Source organism: Bufo gargarizans, chromosome 3, assembly GCF_014858855.1.
Source record: "Bufo gargarizans isolate SCDJY-AF-19 chromosome 3, ASM1485885v1, whole genome shotgun sequence".
Lineage (NCBI taxonomy): Eukaryota > Metazoa > Chordata > Amphibia > Anura > Bufonidae > Bufo > Bufo gargarizans.
The window spans coordinates 502,535,215-502,555,392 of NC_058082.1; the positions used below are offsets into that span (position 1 = coordinate 502,535,215).

General features: G+C 46.8%; 1 protein-coding gene across 2 annotated transcripts in view; it reads right to left on the reverse strand.

Annotated features, from left to right (window-relative positions):
- The window catches only part of NCBP3 (nuclear cap binding subunit 3), a 34,538-nt gene extending 15,188 nt beyond the window's left edge, over positions 1-19,350 (reverse strand). For both annotated transcript variants that reach the window (XM_044283904.1, XM_044283903.1), the window contains exons 1-5: positions 19,068-19,350; positions 5,448-5,513; positions 3,563-3,668; positions 3,014-3,139; positions 1,413-1,532 (exon numbers count right to left, since the gene is read on the reverse strand). In XM_044283904.1, coding sequence (XP_044139839.1) covers positions 1,413-1,532; positions 3,014-3,139; positions 3,563-3,668; positions 5,448-5,513; positions 19,068-19,196 — 547 coding nt within the window. In that variant the 5' untranslated portion in view covers positions 19,197-19,350. The remainder of the gene's footprint in view (positions 1-1,412; positions 1,533-3,013; positions 3,140-3,562; positions 3,669-5,447; positions 5,514-19,067) is intronic.
- Positions 19,351-20,178: the final 828 nt, after the last annotated feature.

A 20,178-nucleotide genomic window follows, 5' to 3' on the forward strand; every position in this document is an offset into this window, starting at 1 on the left:
TAAATTACACTGCTCACATCCCTTTTTTAATCTTTAAACAGAGATGTACGAATAATGAACAACCCAAAGAAAAATATAAAAAATGCTTACTAATACTAGTAACTTTTTTAAAACCCAAAACAAAGTCTCACGTCAAAACTGATAGCATTTATCAATCTGTGTATACCACTACTGTGGCATTACAAAGTCCCAAATTATGATGCACACCAATATCTGAGTCATAATTTGCAACTTTTTAAGATTCTCGACAGAAAAGGGCAGAGCTTAGCAGGAGGGGGAGGGGCCCATCACAACCTATGCCATGGTGTATGTTATAGCTCAAGTTGGCAGGCTGGCTGGCACAGATTTGAGTTTCCGGCACACGGAGTCCCAGAGATATGCCTAATTTATTAAGGGACATTTGCCTCTTAATAAAGCATGTTACTTTCCAGTGCACAAGGGATCAACACTGGCATATGGGAATGCCAGTCTTGATAAAATGTCCCCTGCTACATTAAAGAGAATCTGTCACCACAATTTTGGACTATTATCTGCAGTAATACATGCGTAGCACTGCAGATAGAGTCCAGATAGCCATTTTTTAAATAAATTTTTTAAATGTTCCTACTGCTCCCTGTTCCCCTGTTGCTGCGCAGGCACAGCAGTATTTCAGTGCAGGTTTAAATGCTGACTGTTGAGTAACGGGGGGCAGTAGGAAAATGAAAATAAAATAAAAAATAGCTATCTGGACTGCTTATCTGCAGTACTACTCACATATTACTGCAGATAATAGATCTCCGTGACAGATTCCTTTTAAAGCGGTTGTGCCATAAACTACTTTTCACGCTAAAGTGTATTTTTAAATTACTCTGGCTCTCATTCCTCCCTGAATTTTGTTTTTCAAATTGACCTCATTTGCAGTTTTCTCTTATCCCCTATGCTTGAATCCTACTTCCTGGTTTGTCATGTGACTGCTGTCCCATCATGCCTTAGGGCAGTGACATCAGCAGATCATGTGACAGTAACCACACTCCTTGGTTTTACCAAGGACACATCCTACATTACAAGGCTCCAATGCAGCATAAAACCAACAGAAACTGAAAATCTAAACGGATTTGCCACATTGTGCAATGGCAGGCTAATGGGTTTAGGATAAGGCAAGTTTGAGAACTGGTAGTATTTAGGAATATCTGTTAGGTGGGATACATTTATATTGGTGGCACACGATTCAGGGATTCTAGGAACACCTGAGAAATTCTCTGCCATGTGCCTACCCATTCAAGCTCTGTACTAGGCAGTTGCCTGAAGTATTCAAGAGCTACCCAGTACATAATATCTGCTCCATACATATATAAACTGGCCAACGGGTCATAGAGCTCAGGTAAGAGATGAAAAACAGTCAAACTGCCAACGGATACAAAAGAGATGATTACCGGTTTTGGACTTTGCAGATAAACTCTGTTGACCTTTTTTGCTCTTAACGTCTGTCGGCATAGTGCTCAAATTTAGCAAGGCCCGAGCCGTGGTCACCTCATCAAGCCAAACCACATTACCTGAAAGCAAGAAATTTTACATTGATATTACCACTAAATGGGCATCATTTTATATTATATACTTGCTTACCCAATCTCATCCACCAATGACTATTTGGCAGCTTAAATGTAGCCCTTCCCTGGATTCTGGGCTATCGCTTCACTATGCTAAATAGCAGTATAATTAATAGCACATGCTGGAGGAAGAAGATTCGGGCATAAGAATCTTCCCGGGGTAATGAAGGACCAGGAATGTTGAATCTCAAAACGCCTGATCATTTGTTCTTGCAGGAAAAAAGCCACCATCTGGCTGCAGCTTACTCCCCTCTCCGTATTGACAGCGCATGCACACTTGCACCAAAATGTGTCAGTATATCCATGCCAGAGTCGAGAGAAATAGCTAATCGGTCAACTGAGGATGGAGGCCACCTTATGTAATTACAGCGCAGTGAAGAGTACTCATTAAATTGTCCACCTTCCTATATTGATGACCTATCCTCAGGACAGGCTATCAATATTAGATCTACAGAGGTCCGACTCCCACCAATCATCTGTCTGAAGAGACCACATATAAGCACTGCGTTCTCTTCACTATTTACTTGCACGCTGTCAACACTGTAGCGGATGTGCAGTGCAATTACACTGCTCTGCAATGTCGCCGACGAGCAGGTCAACACTGAAGAGAAGGCAGTGCTCATACAGGCGCTTCAGTCTTTTCAAACTGATCGGTGAGGGTGCCGGGAGTAAGACCCTATCCGATATTGATGACCTATTCTAAGGATAGTTCATGAATATGGCAAACCAGACAGCCCCTTTAGGCCTCATGCACATGACTGTAGTTTCGGTCTGCATATTTTGCAGATAGGATGCGGACCCATTCATTTCAGTGGGGCCACAAAACATGCGGAAAGCACATTGTGTACTGTTCACATCTGTATGTCTGTTCTGCAGCCCCGCAAAGAAAAATATAAAATGTCCTATTCTTGTATGTTTTGCAGATAAGAATAGGCATTTCTAAAAGAGGGCAGGACGTCCTGATCTGCAAAATGTAGAACGCACACGGCCGGTATCCACGTTTTGCAGATCTGCAATTTGCAATCTGCAAAAAAGGAGATGGCCGTGTGCATGAGGCCTTAAGGTGGGGGTAGTAACACCTGATCACCAAGGGTCTGGCTGCTGTCACTCCCCTTCTCTATTATGATTGAATTTTCTGTTGCCTGTATATTATGTCCATAGTATGTAGCGTTGCACAGAGCATGTTCAAATCAATGGGTGGCCAATAATACATGCTCGTGCTGTGACTTCTGAACGCGCACTTGTCTAGCGACACATCTCCTGCGGGAGAAATCAATTTATAACTAGGCAGATTTGGTGTTCATTAGTTTGAGACTGCTGAGTGATGAAATCTGCGGTAGTTCTGATCCTGCTTTCCTAGGTTTTTAATACATTTTACAAGGTCAAATCAAAGAGTTTTTCTTTACAATGGACTTGTATCAACTTACATGATGTGTCATCCAGCCACTCAATGTGCCCGGGCGGATACTGTTTGAAGAAGGCAAATATATCCTCCGTGCTCATATCGTCCACACCGCTAACATAAAGGGTTTCCAGGCGGACTTTGGGGATTGCTGAAAAACATTTAACATTAAGACTTTCTTCTTCTCTGTAATATCTGACTTAAAACCTGTGAAAATGATAAATCCTCTTGGAGCCTAACAAGAAGAAAATGTAAGATGAGACCACAGGGATTATGTATCCAGCCGGGTCCCGGCCTAGCAACGGTCTAACAAGATTTAATCATTTCCTCAGGGATCACTTACTCAGGACTGAGTTACCCAAACGCTTGCATACAGGTGAGTGAACATCACTTACACATGAACATCATGGCAGGTAGGAAACCTAAGAACACGGAGATGCTGAGCAGCGACAAAGACAATAGGCTCCCAAGTAGTGCTATCCGATTTTACTGGTAGCCCTCAATATATTTAGGTAGAATGATGAAGGCATGACTAATACTCAAACACTACTACAGACAAAGGCAGAATATTCACCTTTCCTCATCATCTCGCGATCCAGTACAACATCTCTTTGGTTATCGTTGACATCTGCACGGAAATGGAAACGCTTTGCTCTCTGCTCCTTTTTTTCAATGGCCTCCTGACCAAAATAAAGAAGAAACCACAAAGATATTGAAATTTACCCTCGTGAAGCAGCTATGGTAGGCCTGCACGCAACAAAGTTTTTCTTCAGAAGCAGTTTCCAATGACAAGACAATACAGAGATAATAAAAAAAAGTGTGTTAGAGATAAGTCAATGTATTTAAAGGGGGTGCACCCCGCTGATCATGTTGTGGCATGTTGCTAAGACATCCCACAGTATGATCGGCGAGGGTCTAACCCCTTGGACCCCCAACAATGGGTCTGTGTTGCAGTTCTCTGCACAGTGGGTGGCCAGGAGTGTCGCTGTGCTCTTAACTAGCGCTGTGACATCATCATTATAAGGATCAGTATTACGCCCCTTTAGAGTTAGGTTGCTTTTACAGTACATGGTTATGACTAACTCATGCCCAATCAGAATAAGGGCCCTTTTACATGGGCCGATGATCATCGGAATGAGCACGGATGACATAACGTAAAGCTTATGGGGGGTGAAAAATCGTACTGACAACTGGTTCATATGCACACAATATACATTGGTGTGAGAGGTCTTTTAATGAGCACCGACTGATATGATAAGTCACTGATCGTAAAGGGCTAGGCAAGTGTAAAACGATCCTAATATCAGGTCAAATTGGTGTGTAAATGGCCATTTGATCTTACGGAAATCTGTCTCGTCTGCTAGAAGACTCTGCCAGTCCCAATGGTTGCTGTACTCCGCCATCTCACAGAGAATGAATCAAGCCGCAGCACAAATGTGCGACTTGCCACTTCACATCTACGGGTCGGGTGGTGGGATCACTGTTTTCATGCATGATCGGTGAGGATGCCAGTGGTCAAATGCTTATCCCCCATCCATTGTTTTCACTGCACAACTCCTGTAATTGTACTTCTGGAGCTGACAGTGTGAAACTGGCAAGTGACTGACAGAGACCAGTTACATCTTCCCAAAGAGAGGGGAATCAAATTGGCAAATGATGTGGGAGAGAACCAAGGACATAGCTGGAAGCCTAACTGGCACAGGCAGGACTGAACATGGATATAGATGATGATATGACGCAGTTAACATGGACAGTTTGTTGCCTTAGTAAAACAAACAAACAATATCAGAGGTCCAAAGTTCCTCATTAGGGCATTTTCACACAGCAGATTTTACATGCCGCTTTTGGTGCATATGCCACATCAAAATCCTCCACTTATGGTTTTCAATGAGAATTTATATTGCCATACCTTATGATTTTTTTTAAATTGATGTAGACATCAAGAAACATGCGCTCTCTTTGCCTGGAAATGGCGAAGGGGTTATCCAGGAAAGGATAGGTCATCATTATCACATCGCAGAGGTCCAAGGTCCTGGCACCCCGGCTGATCAGCTGTTACAGGGGGCTATTGCACTTACCGGAGCTCTGGTGAGCACAGCCGGCTGCCGGCATCTTTTCAGGAACAGTGCCGTACATTGTATAGCAGCTGTGCTTGGTATGGCAGCTCAGACCCATTCACTTAAATGGAGATGAGGTTCAACTAGGGCATGTGACCGATGTACAGGTGACATCACATGGCCTAGGGAGAGGACGCCGCGTCTGCCTCTTCAGCGGGTGTCCCAGATCTGATAGTGATGACCTATCCTCAGGGTAGGTCATCAATATTAACGGATAACACCTTTAAATGAGTTTAACCTATAGTCAGTTCAAAGGATCAGCCTTGGATTTCTGCTTTGGATTGCAGGGCAAATACCGGTCAGATATTTCCACTGTGTGTACATTTATTAGAGACCATTTACCTTTGAGGTGACATCAATTCCGGTGATAAAGGTTCCAGCTTTATTTTCATATCGCCTGGTGCTGCCCTAAAAAAAAAAAAAAAAAAAAAAAAAAAAAGTCAGATTAGTCTATAACACACAGTAGCCGCTGAGATGACTCATGCAGTCATTTGACAAAGTTTGTGAATGTACTAGGACACAGCGAAGACATCACAGATCTGCCATAGAAGCCTTCCTACAGATCTAAGGGCATTTGAGACCCTATGACGGATCTCAATACCGGAAAATAGAAAAGCAAGTGTGAAAGTAGCCTTAGAACAAATGTGTCATATAAAAAGGGACCATTAGCAGGAAACGTATCTACCTAGGCACTCAAGAAGGGCCATAGAGAGGCAGTGACCCGCTGTAAAGAATAGTCAGAGCTTATGATGTATATCTGGGTGCCCCCCTCATGAAGCATCCTCCCATTATCCATATGTATTCTGCAGAAAAGGAAAGAAAGTGAGAAGTTGGATTTCTGTGTAACCCTATATAATGCCGGATTTCAAACGCTGATGTGAATGTACCCTGAAATGAACGGAGTGCTGGTTGATCATATGCTATTCATTCTCTATGGGACTTCCAGAGACAGCCAAGTACAGTAATCGGCAGTTTCCAGCAGTCCCATAGAGAATGAATGGAGCAGTAGTGCCCATGTTTGACTTACTGCTCCATCCATTTCAGGGGGCCCCTGTGGAGGTGTCCTAAAGGTATCCGAAGAAGGGGGTCTACACACTGCCAAAGTTCTGCAGAAGAATCATAAAGTACCGCTATACTAGCTGTCAGCATAGAATTCTCTAAATAAATGACAATCATTAATGGCCGCTACAACAACTGCCCAGCACATGACTATGGGGGAGATTTATTAAACTTAGTTGCCCATAGCAACCAATCAAATTCCAACTTTCATTTCTGACAGCTCCTTTGGAAAATGAAAGGTGGAATCTGATTGGTTGCTAGGGGCAACTAAGACAGTTCTACTTTACATCCTTTCCTTTTCCGAGGATGGAGATGAGCAGAAGGAAGGTAATGAAACCTCTTTATTCGTAATGGAATCTAGAAACCATCTTTGGAAGAAAGGAAGGGCAACGTCTGAGGACTATGCAGTTGTCTAGAATTACAAGGTACGGAGGTTTGCAGGAAAAAGCCTATATTTCACCAACTCTCCTAGTGGTGAGAAGTTTAAGAGAAATTTCTTCGATTGGTTCAAACGGAGGTTCCATCAGGAGCGAAAGAACCAGGTTGAGATCCCAGGGTGGAACAATGGAACGGGAGGCGGGTATACTTCTCATAGCCCCTTTCAGAAAACGTTTAATTAAGGGCTCTTTCACACCTGCGTTCTTCTGTTCCGGAATAGAGTTCCGTCGTCGGGGCTCTATGCCGGAAGAATCCTGATCAGGATTATCCCCATGCATTCTGAATGGAGAGAAATCCGTTCAGGATGCATCAGGATGTCTTCAGTTCCGGACCGGAAAGTTTTTTGGCCGGAGAAAATACCGCAGCATGCTGCGTTTTTTGCTCCGGCCAAAAATCCTGAACACTTGCCGCAAGGCCGGATCCGGAATTAATGCCCATTGAAAGGTATTAATCCAGATCCAGCCTTAAGCTAATAGTCGTTTCGGCATATTACCGGATCCGACGTTTAGCTTTTTCTGAATGGTTACCATGGCTGCCAGGACGCTAAAGTCCTGTTTGCCATGGTAAAGTGTAGTGGGGAGCAGTATACTTACCGTCCGTGCGGCTCCCGGGGTGCTTCAGAGTGAGGTCAGGGCGCCCCACGCGCATGGATGACGTGATCGCATGGACACGTCATCCATGCGCATGGGGCGCTCTGACGTCATTCTGGAGCGCCCCGGGAGCCGCACGGACGGTAAGTATACTGCTCCCCCGCTCCCCACTACTACTATGGCAACCAGGACTTTAATAGCGTCCTGGCTGCCATAGTAACACTGAACGCATTTTGAAGACTGATCCGTCTTCAAATGCTTTCAGTTCACTTGCGTTTTTCCGGATCCGGCGTGTAATTCCGGCAAATGGAGTACACGACGGATCCGGACAACGCAAGTGTGAAAGAGGCCTAAGCTAGCAGATTCTCGCCTCATGTCCAAAAATGCACTTAAGGCCTCATGCACACGACCGCTGTTTTATTCCGTGTCCGTTGTTCCGTTTTTCGTGATTTTCTGCGGACCCATTGACTTTCAATGGGTCCGGTGAAAACTCGGCTAATGCACCGTTTGTCATCAGCGTCCGTGGTTCCAGTCCGTGAAATAAATATAACCTGTCCTATTATTTTCGAGGAAAACGGTTCGTGGACCCATTCAAGTCAATGGGACCGCTAAGAAACACGGAGGCACAGAAGATTGTCATCCGCGTCTGTTTTTTTCCTATCATTTGCATGGCAAACCTGTCTTAGATTTTTTTTTGTTACTTTCCTTTATGTCTGGTGATCCTCCAAAAATAAAGGAAGACACACGGAAACAAAAACGGATCAACGGAACCCCATTTTGCAGAACGGAACACAACAACAGTCGTGTGCATGAGGCCTAAGGCTGATACTTGTAACTTAAGTGTTGAAGGCCTTCATCCAGCCCTGTTTGCAAAATTTTTTAAATATCTGGGGAAAACCTTACCTGAAAAGGATAAAAAAGTGTTTCAGGTAGATCTTAGATGTTATGGGCTTTCGACTTAACTAGGGCTGAAACGATTATTCGATTTAAATCGAGTAATTCAACACAAAAAATTCTCGATGCAAAAAATTTGCATCAAGGATTCGTTTGTGTCATGTGACCACAGAGCGAGAGTGAAGCACTTGCTATTACTTACACATCACAGGTCATAGTGCACGTAAGTGCGGACTATGACCGACGCTGTGTGACGTCAGTGCAGCACGCAGAGAAGATGGAGGAGCTGTGGAGCGGCACCCCTCCAGGAAAGGCAAGTACTGTCGCTGGGAACATGGCTAGGAGGGGGAGATGGTGGCAGAAGGGTGTTGGAGACTGATGGCAGGGGGTCTGATGAGTTTTTATAAAAGGAAAACAGTCTATTAATTCATGTTTTCTTATTAGATTACTCGATTAATCATAAAAAATTATCGTTAGAATACTCGATTACTAAAATAATCATTTACTGCAGCCCTAGACTTTACATTAATGTAGAGATCACAGCATCTGATAAGCCCTTTCTTCTCAAGGTGAGGCGTTCAGTCTCCAGGGGGTCAAATTGAGTTGGCTTATCTTGGGATGATGTACTCGGCCCTGGTGGAGAAGGTCGGTGTTGACGGGAGAGTCCTGAATATTCCTGCAGACAGCCCGAGTAGGAGGGGGAACCAAGATCTTATTGGCCAGAAAAGAGCAATGAATATTACCTGGGCTCCTTCTTCCTCTACCTTCATAAGTGCTTTTGGGATCAAACTGAATGGAGGAAAGGCATAAAGAAGGGATTTGGGCCATGGTTGGGAAAATGTATCCACCCATAACAGTTGATCCTGTCTGGAGAGGGAGCAAAACTTCATGGTCTGCCTGTTGTTTTTCGTGGCAAATAGGCCCAAATCTGGAACCCCCCATTTTTTGCAGATTGGATGAAGTATCTGAAGATTCAGAGAACATTCTATGATAGACCTTCAAGACGCGTACTATAGTCGCCATAAAACAGTCCTGAGGGAGTATGTTTATAGTAGATTTTATCGTCTCCATTTTGAACTTTGTGTAGATGATAGATCTGTTTAGGGATTTTAGATTATTAGACCAAAGGATCCGTTTGGCTTTTGTATGAGAAAAACTGGAGAATAGTAGCCTTTGCCTCGTTGATTTTCTGGGATCGGATGGATTACTTTTTTGTGTACTAGGGATAAAATTTCTGATTCTAAACAAATTTGTATTTCCTTCTGGGGCAGCTTTTTGTTTTGTAAAGAAACAGCCTCGGGAATAAGAAAAACTCCAGTTTTAGGCCTTCTTTTAAAAGGTCATTACAACCCATGGGGAGGCTCCTATGCTTTTCCAGATGGGAGCGAAATGTTTTAGTCTGCCCCCCCACCTGGTGTATGGTGTCATTGTCTGGAAAGGGAGGAATTTTCAGGGTTAAAAAGGAAACCTCTTCCTCGGGACGTCTTCCACTTCCTTTAATGACTTTTTTCTTCTGGTCCAATCTCGATCTTTTCCGGGTTTGAAAGGAAAGTCTCTGAAAGTAACGGTTTTCAAGCGGAAAACCTTTTTACTGATCGGAAGCTTTATCAAGAATATCATCCAATGTTTAGACAAATAATCTGTCTCCTTTACATGGGATTTAGCACAAGCGGTTTTCAGAACTTGCATCCCCAGACCATGTACGAAGCCAGATAGCTCTTCTGGTTGCATTAGACAAGGTGGCAGACCTAGCCAAGAATCTGACTAAATCAGCAGACTCATCATCTAGAAAGTTGGATGCGTTCTTTAAAGTAGGCAAGGAGGCTAAGATTTCCTCCCTAGGGGTACCTGCTGCCAGCTGTTCTTCTAATTAATTTAGCCAGACAGATAATGTTCTGGCTGTGCAGGTAGATGCAATGCTGAGACGTAACATGGCTGTATTGGTTTCCCATGATTTCTTTAGTAAGTTTTCACATTTTTTGTCCATGGGATCTCTCAGGAGACCCATGTCTTCAAACGGGAGTGAGTTTTTTTTTTTTTTTTAAATCCAAGCAACTGGAGCATCTACTTTTGGCATTTTATCCCACAGATTAGAGTCAGACTCTAAAAAGGGGTATTTTCATTTAAAGGTATTTGTTACGGCCAACCTTTTTTCCAGATCTCTCCATTCCCTGGATATTATGGTTTTAATATGGTTATGGGTGGGAAAGGATCTTTTCTTTCTTTCACCCAGCCCGTGAAACATTTGGTCCTGGATGGAGTGGGTTTCCTTAACTTCTTCTAAATTCATAGTGGCTCTTATGGTTTTTAGAAGTCCGTCAGTTTTTTCCAGAAGAAACAAAGGTTTTCCAGGCCAGTCATCAGAGGAAGAAGAGTCTGGATCGGACAGTATTTCCCCCTTCATCTAGATCAAATGCTATATCAGAAGCAAGAGATCCGAGACGTGGATGGGCCATGGGATTGTGGCATAATCTAAGAGTCCACCACTGCATTAACTTCTCCCTTAATGATAGCTCTCATGGTCTCAAGAAGGAAGGAAGGCGATTCCTCTGTAACTACCTTTTCAGTGCATTTACGGCACGTTTTTTTTAGATTTTGAGGAAAATGACTTTCGGCATATAGTGTATTTTTGCGCCCTGAGTCTCCACTTGCTGGCTTAGGCATCATGGTCTCTCTGCCCTAGAAAAAATCAAAGTTAAAACTTTTATAGGGCCGAGCAGAGAAAGAAGACCGACACCTACACCAGGGGTGGATTCAGATGGCAAGAATTACCAACACCATGTGATAGACTCTGGAATAGAGGCCATACCATAAACCCAATAAAAGCTAAATACAGATAATCAGTAGGAGAAACAGGCCCCCCTTTGGGGAGGAGGCTTACCGGGCTGAGGCAGTGGCATCCCCAGGCTTCTTAGGCTGCTTTCACATCACCGTTTCTCCTTTCCGTTCTCCGGCTCCGTTAAGCGGACACCGAACGGACCCCATTATAGTCTATGGGGTCTTTAGGCTCCGTTAGGTCTCAGTTATCTGCAGAATCCATCCTTTCCGTTCTCCTGTTCCTCAACGGAGCCGGAAAGGAGAAACAGTGATGTGAAAGGAGCCTAAACGGCGTCCACGTCTCCCGGGCCAAGCATGGTTACAAGCAGAGAGCGAGGACAGAAAACAATCTCCTCACTCACATATAACTTGAACGCCGAGCCAACGGAAGTGCCGCATGATCGCGAGATTCTCTTGCCCAAAGAGAATCCCGCCTGGTGACGTCACCGCGTCGGATCTCGTGCGAGTTCCCCTTACCTGGGAATCTTCTCACACGCGCCCGGGGAGGCCTGCATGCAGGGCTTATTCCAAGGAACAAGTAAGTTAGGGAAGCCATGCGTCCCCGGGGTACTCATTCCCTTGCTCCAGCCCTCCCATGTCGTGGGGAATAATGCACCGGCGCTATATTCATAGTGGCTCTGAGGAATAAGGCTGGGCGATAAGATGATGTTCCTGGCACTCCAGGAGAGGCTTCTGTGCATACCCGAGGACAGGAAACAACGACTGAATAGGTAAGGGGAGGAGGCCTTTTAAATCTTGTGCTTCTGCGTTGTTTCCTGTCCTGCGGGCGGGGACAGTAAGTGCGGTTGTGGAGACACCGGGGAAAATACAGATACCGTCTGTGTGCATGCCATGTTTTCCTAATAGAACTGCCGATTCTTGTCCATGGTTTATTGTAGTCTGTTTTGCATTCTATAATTTGCATAACAGCTGCACAGATGAGGACAGTGCACGGGTGACATCCGTGTGCTGTTGCTAGAGTGAAAATCGGACACGGACCCAAAGTACAGTCATGTGCATGAGGCCTTACAGTTTCTCTTTGTTTTAGCAGTTTAGACAGGCCGATTAGCAGCAGATTGTCGGGAATGAAGCGTTCCTTCCCCACAGCTGCTCGCTCAGTGGGGGTGAACGCTCGTTCATCGGGCGATCTGCTGCAAATTTACACGTGCAGATTGTCAGGAACAAGCATTGGCAGGATCACCTTCTTTACTCACCATCACTAATTCCCTACCGCTGCTCCGATATCTGCTGCTCTGCACTTCCTCTTCTGAACAACCATGCCAAAAATCCTAGGAAAGGCCCACTCAGCCAATTGTGGGCCTTAGGAGTGACCCCTGCAACGAGTGACTTACTGAGCGGGACTGCTCAGTGAAGAAAAAGGTTCTTTGGTAATTTTAGGCGTCATTCACATAACCGTATTGTGTGTGGAACTGTGTGGCCATTCCCCAAATTATAAAACATACTCCGGTCCACACTGTGGATGAGAATAGTTATTATTGATGGGAGTGAGAGAAATGCAGAGCACACACAGAAGGTATCCGTATTTTGCAGATTCGTGGTTTTTGGACTGAAATACGGATACCGTCATGTGCATGAGACCTTAAAAGGGGTTATCCCATCTTGGACATTGGGGGCATATCGTTAGCATATGCCCCCAATGTCTGATAGGTGCAGCTATCCATAGGATGAGGCCGCCCTCCATTTATTTGTATGGGAGTGCCGAAAATAGCAGAGTCTTTCAGAAACGGACGTCTCTAGATTCCACTCCCACCAGGAGGTGGGGGGGGGGGGGGGAGAGAGGAGAAAGGGCGCACAATAGGGTGGTATGTTCAAACAAACAAAGGGGGCTCACCTTGTAAGGTTGTGCAAATGATAGGCACAACCCTATGGAAGAATTGTGTGAATTAGACCCATTCACCAGGACTGCAGCCGCAGGAAGAGTTTAATTTGGATTGGATGTCCAGTCCCCCGAAGGATACTTGTAGCGGAAAAGAGACACTGGTGGAGGCGGTCGTGATCAAATAAAAATTCCTTCTTTATTTGAGAAAAGCGCATGTGTACATTAAAACAACGTGTTTCGGGGATAGGTAGTTCCCCTTCATCAGGTTAAATAGGGAGTATTCCAAACATGTAGAAAAGGTGGGTATTTAAAACATAAAAACCGCCAAAAACACACCTGTGGGTGGTCCCTGGTGGGGGGAGCCAACATCAGGAGGCCTTTGAGATCAACCTATAGAATTAAATCAGACTTCATTCCCCTCCCCCACCGAATTTAGTTGCACTCCCAGTCTTTATACCACTCCAAAATATAGGTTTCATTTTGTAACCATTATTTTATAGAGCTTCCTATTCATCTATTCAATCATTTATATTACCTATCCCCCAACTACAGAATAAATTAAATCAATCCTCCATATAGCCATGAGGGCTTTTTAATGTGCATTTTCATATTTACTTGTGGCCATGTCTAATAATCTTCTAAAGTTGTAATGCATAAACCAACAGATTAGATCAGCCCTTCCTATGCGTTCAATGCGTTTTCCTATGATTATATTTAATAACCTTCTAATGCTTTAGTGCCCAGGGCTACCTATATCCCTGGCAGCCAAACAAATAGCCATTTCTTTATTCTCCTATTTGGTCCTGAGGCATTTCCTGACAGCAGCGCTCCCTGCACCCACGGGACTCCCCTTCTGTTTACCACCTAGTGCCACCCGACGCCCACATCTCCCAGCATAAGAAAGATATAGTGTGTGAGTCCTGGTTGCCCTGGTGACAGGTCACATGACCGCAGACTTAGCGATCATGTGACCCTCTCCTAACAATGTTTCAACATTACTGAATCTGCCCAATAGAACCCGCGCCCCATCCACAGTAGTACTGGAGACACGAGCGCTCACCCACCTCCTTCCTTCACATGAATATTCATGAGTACACACCGTGTGATCACAGGAGATGCGATCACATGACTAATGAACATGTGACCTGGACCTCATTTTCTTTTAGCCTTTTTCTTTGTGAATTAAACACTCGTTTTTATATTAACAAATAAAAAAAAAAAAAAAAAACCATCAGGGACCGTCCACATGTGTCTTTTTGCCATTTTTTGGCAGTTTTTATGCTTTAAATACCCACCTTTTCTGCATGTTTGGAATACTCCCTATTTAACCTGATGTAGGGGGAACTACCTATCCCCGAAACACGTTGGTTTAATGTACACATGCGCTTTTCTCAAATAAAGAAGGAATTTTTATTTGATGATCACGACCGCCTCCACCAGTGTCCTTGCGCCTAAGCAAACCCTCTTTTCTGAAAATAGCTGAGCGGCGTGCTCAGATATTTTCTGAAGTTTCATTGAAATGAATGGGAAGTGCACCGCGCAAGCGCAGCCACTGCTCCAATCACTCCTGTGGGGCTTACAGAAATTAGGTCAGCTATTTTCGGTAGTCCCATAGAAATGAATGGAGGGCGGCCGTGCATGCGCGGATGTGCCCTCTTAGCGTCCATTGACATATCTGTGGTGTATGGCGTTCCCCCATAGAACTGCCTATTTTTGTTCGCAATTGCGAACAAGAATAGGACATGTTATATTTTTTGCGGGGCCGCGCTCTGGAAATGCGGATGCGGAGAGTACATAGTGTGCTCTCCGCATCCCGTTCTGCCCCATTGAGAATGAATGGGTCCTCACCCGTTCCCGATAATGCGAAACGGATGCGGACCCATTTGCGGACGTCTGAATGGAGCCCTACACTTTGTGGGCTCCGTTCTAAGGAGACCCACACCTATCAGACATTGAGGGCATGTTCTAGCGATATTCCACCAATGTCCAAAATGGGAATAACCCTTTAATATCTTCTAGCCTATTTGGTTTTTTTTTATCTCCCGGAAAACCCCTTTCATTTTCGGGTGGATCTTTCAATGACGGCGTGCGCTGTCAGATTATTCAGGAATCTCTACTGTAATCACTCAGATCGGGCACAACATGGATTTGATCACCCACAGCACGCCCTCGAATCTGCTCCAACTGTCCGTGCCACCTGCTAATAGGGTCTAGTGCAGATTCATAGCTAGTTATAGGGCAAATTTATTCAACCAGCATTCAGACGATGCTCAGTCTGGACGGCGTCCCATAAGGCTCCATTCACACGTCCGTTTTGTTTTTTGCGGATCCACAAAACACGGACACTGCAATGTTTGTGGACCGCACATCGCCGGCACTAATAGAATATGCCTATTCTTGTCCGCAATTGCGGACAAAAATAGGACATGTTCTATTTTTTTCGGGAACAGAAATGCGGACCCGGAAGTGCGGGTCCGCATTTCTGGATCCGGGCCGCACAACGTGCAACCCCATAGAGATGAATGGGTCCGCAATTCCATTACGCAAAATGCGTAACTAAATTGCGGACGTGTGAATGGGGCCGTGTGAATGTATAACGTACATATCTGGCATGATCAGAACGCTATCCGTGTACGATATGTGATTACCACCGGGCTCCATAATGCCTGTCATAAGCGGAGCATAAAGTGTCCTGCTGACAGGTCATGGATAAACTAAAAGTGGCCCCATGTAGGTGCTATCCAGACTGCCAGAAGGTGGGGCAACACAAGCAGAAGTACACAGGGCCAACAGTACTATACTGCAGCACAATATACTGCCCCAGCAATACCAAATACCACAGTGCAGCACAATATACCGCCCCAGCAGAAGTGTACCACGGTGCAGCACAATATACCGCCCCAGCAGAAGTGTACCACGGTGCAGCACAATATACCACCCCAGCAGAAGTGTACCACGGTGCAGCACAATATACCTCCCCAGCAGAAGTGTACCACGGTACAGCACAATATACCGCCCCAGCAGAACTGTCCTAAAGTGCAGCACAATATACCGCCCCAGCAGAAGTGTACCACGGTGCAGCACAATATACCGCCCCAGCAGAAGTGTACCACGGTGCAGCACAATATACCGCCCCAGCAGAAGTGTACCACGGTGCAGCACAATATACCGCCCCAGCAGAAGTGTACCACGGTGCAGCACAATATACCGCCCCAGCAGAAGTGTACCACGGTGCAGCACAATATACCGCCCCAGCAGAAGTGTACCACGGTGCAGCACAATATACCGCCCCAGCAGAAGTGTACCACGGTGCAGCACAATATACCGCCCCAGCAGAAGTGTACCACGGTGCAGCACAATATACCGCCCCAGCAGAAGTGTACCACGGTGCAGCACAATATACCGCCCCAGCAGAAGTGTACCACGGTGCAGCACAATATACCGCCCCAGCAGAAGTGTACCACGGTGCAGCACAATATACCGCCCCAGCAGAAGTGTACCACGGTGCAGCACAATATACCGCCCCAGCAGAAGTGTACCACGGTGCAGCACAATATACCGCCCCAGCAGAAGTGTACCACGGTGCAGCACAATATACCGCCCCAGCAGAAGTGTACCACGGTGCAGCACAATATACCGCCCCAGCAGAAGTGTACCACGGTGCAGCACAATATACCGCCCCAGCAGAAGTGTACCACGGTGCAGCACAATATACCGCCCCAGCAGAAGTGTACCACGGTGCAGCACAATATACCGCCCCAGCAGAAGTGTACCACGGTGCAGCACAATATACCGCCCCAGCAGAAGTGTACCACGATGCGCACAATATACCGCCCCAGCAGAAGTGTACCACGATGCAGCACAATATACCGCCCCAGCAGAAGTGTACCACGATGCAGCACAATATACCGCCCAGCAGAAGTGTACCACGGTGCAGCACAATATACCGCCCCAGCAGAAGTGTACCACGGTGCACCACAATATACCGCCCCAGCAGAAGTGTACCACGGTGCACCACAATATACCGCCCCAGCAGAAGTGTACCACAGTGCAGCACAATATACCGCCCCAGCAGAAGTGTACCACGGTGCAGCACAATATACCGCCCCAGCAGAAGTGTACCACGGTGCAGCACAATATACCACCCCAGCAGAAGTGTACCACGGTGCAGCACAATATACCTCCCCAGCAGAAGTGTACCACGGTACAGCACAATATACCGCCCCAGCAGAACTGTCCTAAAGTGCAGCACAATATACCGCCCCAGCAGAAGTGTACCACGGTGCAGCACAATATACCGCCCCAGCAGAAGTGTACCACGGTGCAGCACAATATACCGCCCCAGCAGAAGTGTACCACGGTGCAGCACAATATACCGCCCCAGCAGAAGTGTACCACGGTGCAGCACAATATACCGCCCCAGCAGAAGTGTACCACGGTGCAGCACAATATACCGCCCCAGCAGAAGTGTACCACGGTGCAGCACAATATACCGCCCCAGCAGAAGTGTACCACGGTGCAGCACAATATACCGCCCCAGCAGAAGTGTACCACGGTGCAGCACAATATACCGCCCCAGCAGAAGTGTACCACGGTGCAGCACAATATACCGCCCCAGCAGAAGTGTACCACGGTGCAGCACAATATACCGCCCCAGCAGAAGTGTACCACGGTGCAGCACAATATACCGCCCCAGCAGAAGTGTACCACGGTGCAGCACAATATACCGCCCCAGCAGAAGTGTACCACGGTGCAGCACAATATACCGCCCCAGCAGAAGTGTACCACGGTGCAGCACAATATACCGCCCCAGCAGAAGTGTACCACGGTGCAGCACAATATACCGCCCCAGCAGAAGTGTACCACGGTGCAGCACAATATACCGCCCCAGCAGAAGTGTACCACGGTGCAGCACAATATACCGCCCCAGCAGAAGTGTACCACGGTGCAGCACAATATACCGCCCCAGCAGAAGTGTACCACGGTGCAGCACAATATACCGCCCCAGCAGAAGTGTACCACGGTGCAGCACAATATACCGCCCCAGCAGAAGTGTACCACGGTGCAGCACAATATACCGCCCCAGCAGAAGTGTACCACGATGCAGCACAATATACCGCCCCAGCAGAAGTGTACCACGATGCAGCACAATATACCGCCCCAGCAGAAGTGTACCACGATGCAGCACAATATACCGCCCCAGCAGAAGTGTACCACGGTGCAGCACAATATACCGCCCCAGCAGAAGTGTACCACGGTGCACCACAATATACCGCCCCAGCAGAAGTGTACCACGGTGCACCACAATATACCGCCCCAGCAGAAGTGTACCACGATGCAGCACAATATACCGCCCCAGCAGAAGTGTACCACGATGCAGCACAATATACCGCCCCAGCAGAAGTGTACCACGGTGCAGCACAATATACCGCCCCAGCAGAAGTGTACCACGATGCAGCACAATATACCGCCCCAGCAGAAGTGTACCACGGTGCAGCACAATATACCGCCCCAGCAGAACTGTACCACAGTGCAGAAAAACATACTGATGCTCCTAGTATAAATTAAAGGGGTTATCCGAGACAAAAAAATAAAAATAAAAATGTACCGCATATGCCCGGGTCCCTCACACTGAGTACTTACCTGGCTCCCCACACCGCCGCTGCTTTTCCCCATGCGCAGATGAAAACATCTGGTTGGGGGGGGGGGGAGATGGACAGCCAATGGCAGACACTGACGAGCCTCCCTAGCATCACAGGTGACGCTAGGGAGGCTCAGTGTTTGGGTCACGGGCATATGCAGTACATTCTTTAGTCTTGAATAACCCCTTTAATGCAGCATTAAATCCCTGGATATTGGCCCATCAGGAAATGTCCCGGTAGGGTCTATGGTCAGTCCGCCCCTTCCTGCTGATGGAGACCCCAGCGATCAGCTGCAATATAAATGGGAACCTAGCAGCAGTGCTCCATTACCCTGCAGCGCCACCACAGGAGAAATGGAGCATTACACTACTGAAACGGATAGGATGTCCAGTCCTGCAGAGACACTTTGTCCAGAGGAGGATCCTGATCAGGGGCCCCCACCTAGGTTACCCTCTATGATCACCCCGTCTACCACATGTGACAGGAGCATTCCCAGCGCTGCAGTCTATGGCGGCGCTATACACACAGGCCGGGCCTGCTGGATGGGTCAGCACTGCTCAGCTATGAATGGCCGCTCACAGAAGGAGCCGGCTCCTCTCTGTGGCGATGGCGGACAGCCACCTAACAGGTCACAGCCCAGACAGAAAGCAGGCCCGGTGCCGGCTCCCTCCACAGAACGTACCGAAACCACCTCCCGAGGAGGACTCTTGTCTGGCGCGGCCTCCACCTCGCCTTCCTCCACTTCCATAGGTTCCGGTTCGTTAACGCCTCCCGATTTGACCGACACCCGCAGTCCCCGGACCGCCGCCATCTCCTCGGCTAGACACTTCGGGCGACAGCGACAACTGCAGGCAGCCTCCCAGTCTTCCGCCCGGTGGTCATAGAGTGCTAGGTGCCTTGGCTAGACGGGAAACAGCACATGACCCCCAGGTGAAGGGGCGTCCGCCATCTTGGTTGTGGAGCGCAGCCAGAACGTGGTGCGTGCGTATTACGTGATGTTCTGCAGGCGATAGGGTAGTCCTGGCTATTAACCCCTTGGAGTCGGGCTGGTGTTTATTTAGGCCCTGCGGTTTTTCTCTATGAATGTGAGGACCCACTTGTGATTTGACCCCTATTTAGCATCCCACTGGACATGGTAGTGCCACCTCTCACGAAAATGGGACGCAACAGATTTTTGGTGCAGAAACCGCAGCAAAATTCCAGCATCAACACACACCCTGTGAAGGAGACCTAAAGAAAAGTTATATCATTCCACAGTATATTTATGAATTGGTTTTCAAGATATCTACCGTTAACCATCAGATAACCGATCTACGGTAATAAATAATGCCGCCATGAGCCGACGTGGTAGAGCCATACAGTCTCTAAATAATAGATCTGACTTTAGAGTTCCAGCCCAGGGTGTATAAAAGGGTTTTCCGAGACTTATTTTTACTGTGGATAGCTCATCAGTATCTGATTGGTGGGGGTCCGACCTAACCATCAGTAAAAAAAAAAAAATCTCGGAAAACCTTGTCACGTAATCGGCTCGTGACTGACGAAGATAGGCACTGAGTAGGGTTGCCACCTTTCCCAGCCATAAAAAACACTGGGCAAGATAAAGAGGTTGTCCGAGTTATGAAAAAAAAAAAATATAGCACTGTAAGGCTACTTTCACACTCGCGTCTTGTGCGGATCCATCACGGACGGATCAGTTCAGATAATACAACCGTCTGAATCCGTTCAGAACGGATCCGTTTGTATTATCTTTAACATAGCCAAGACGGATCCGTCTTGAACACCATTGAAAGTCA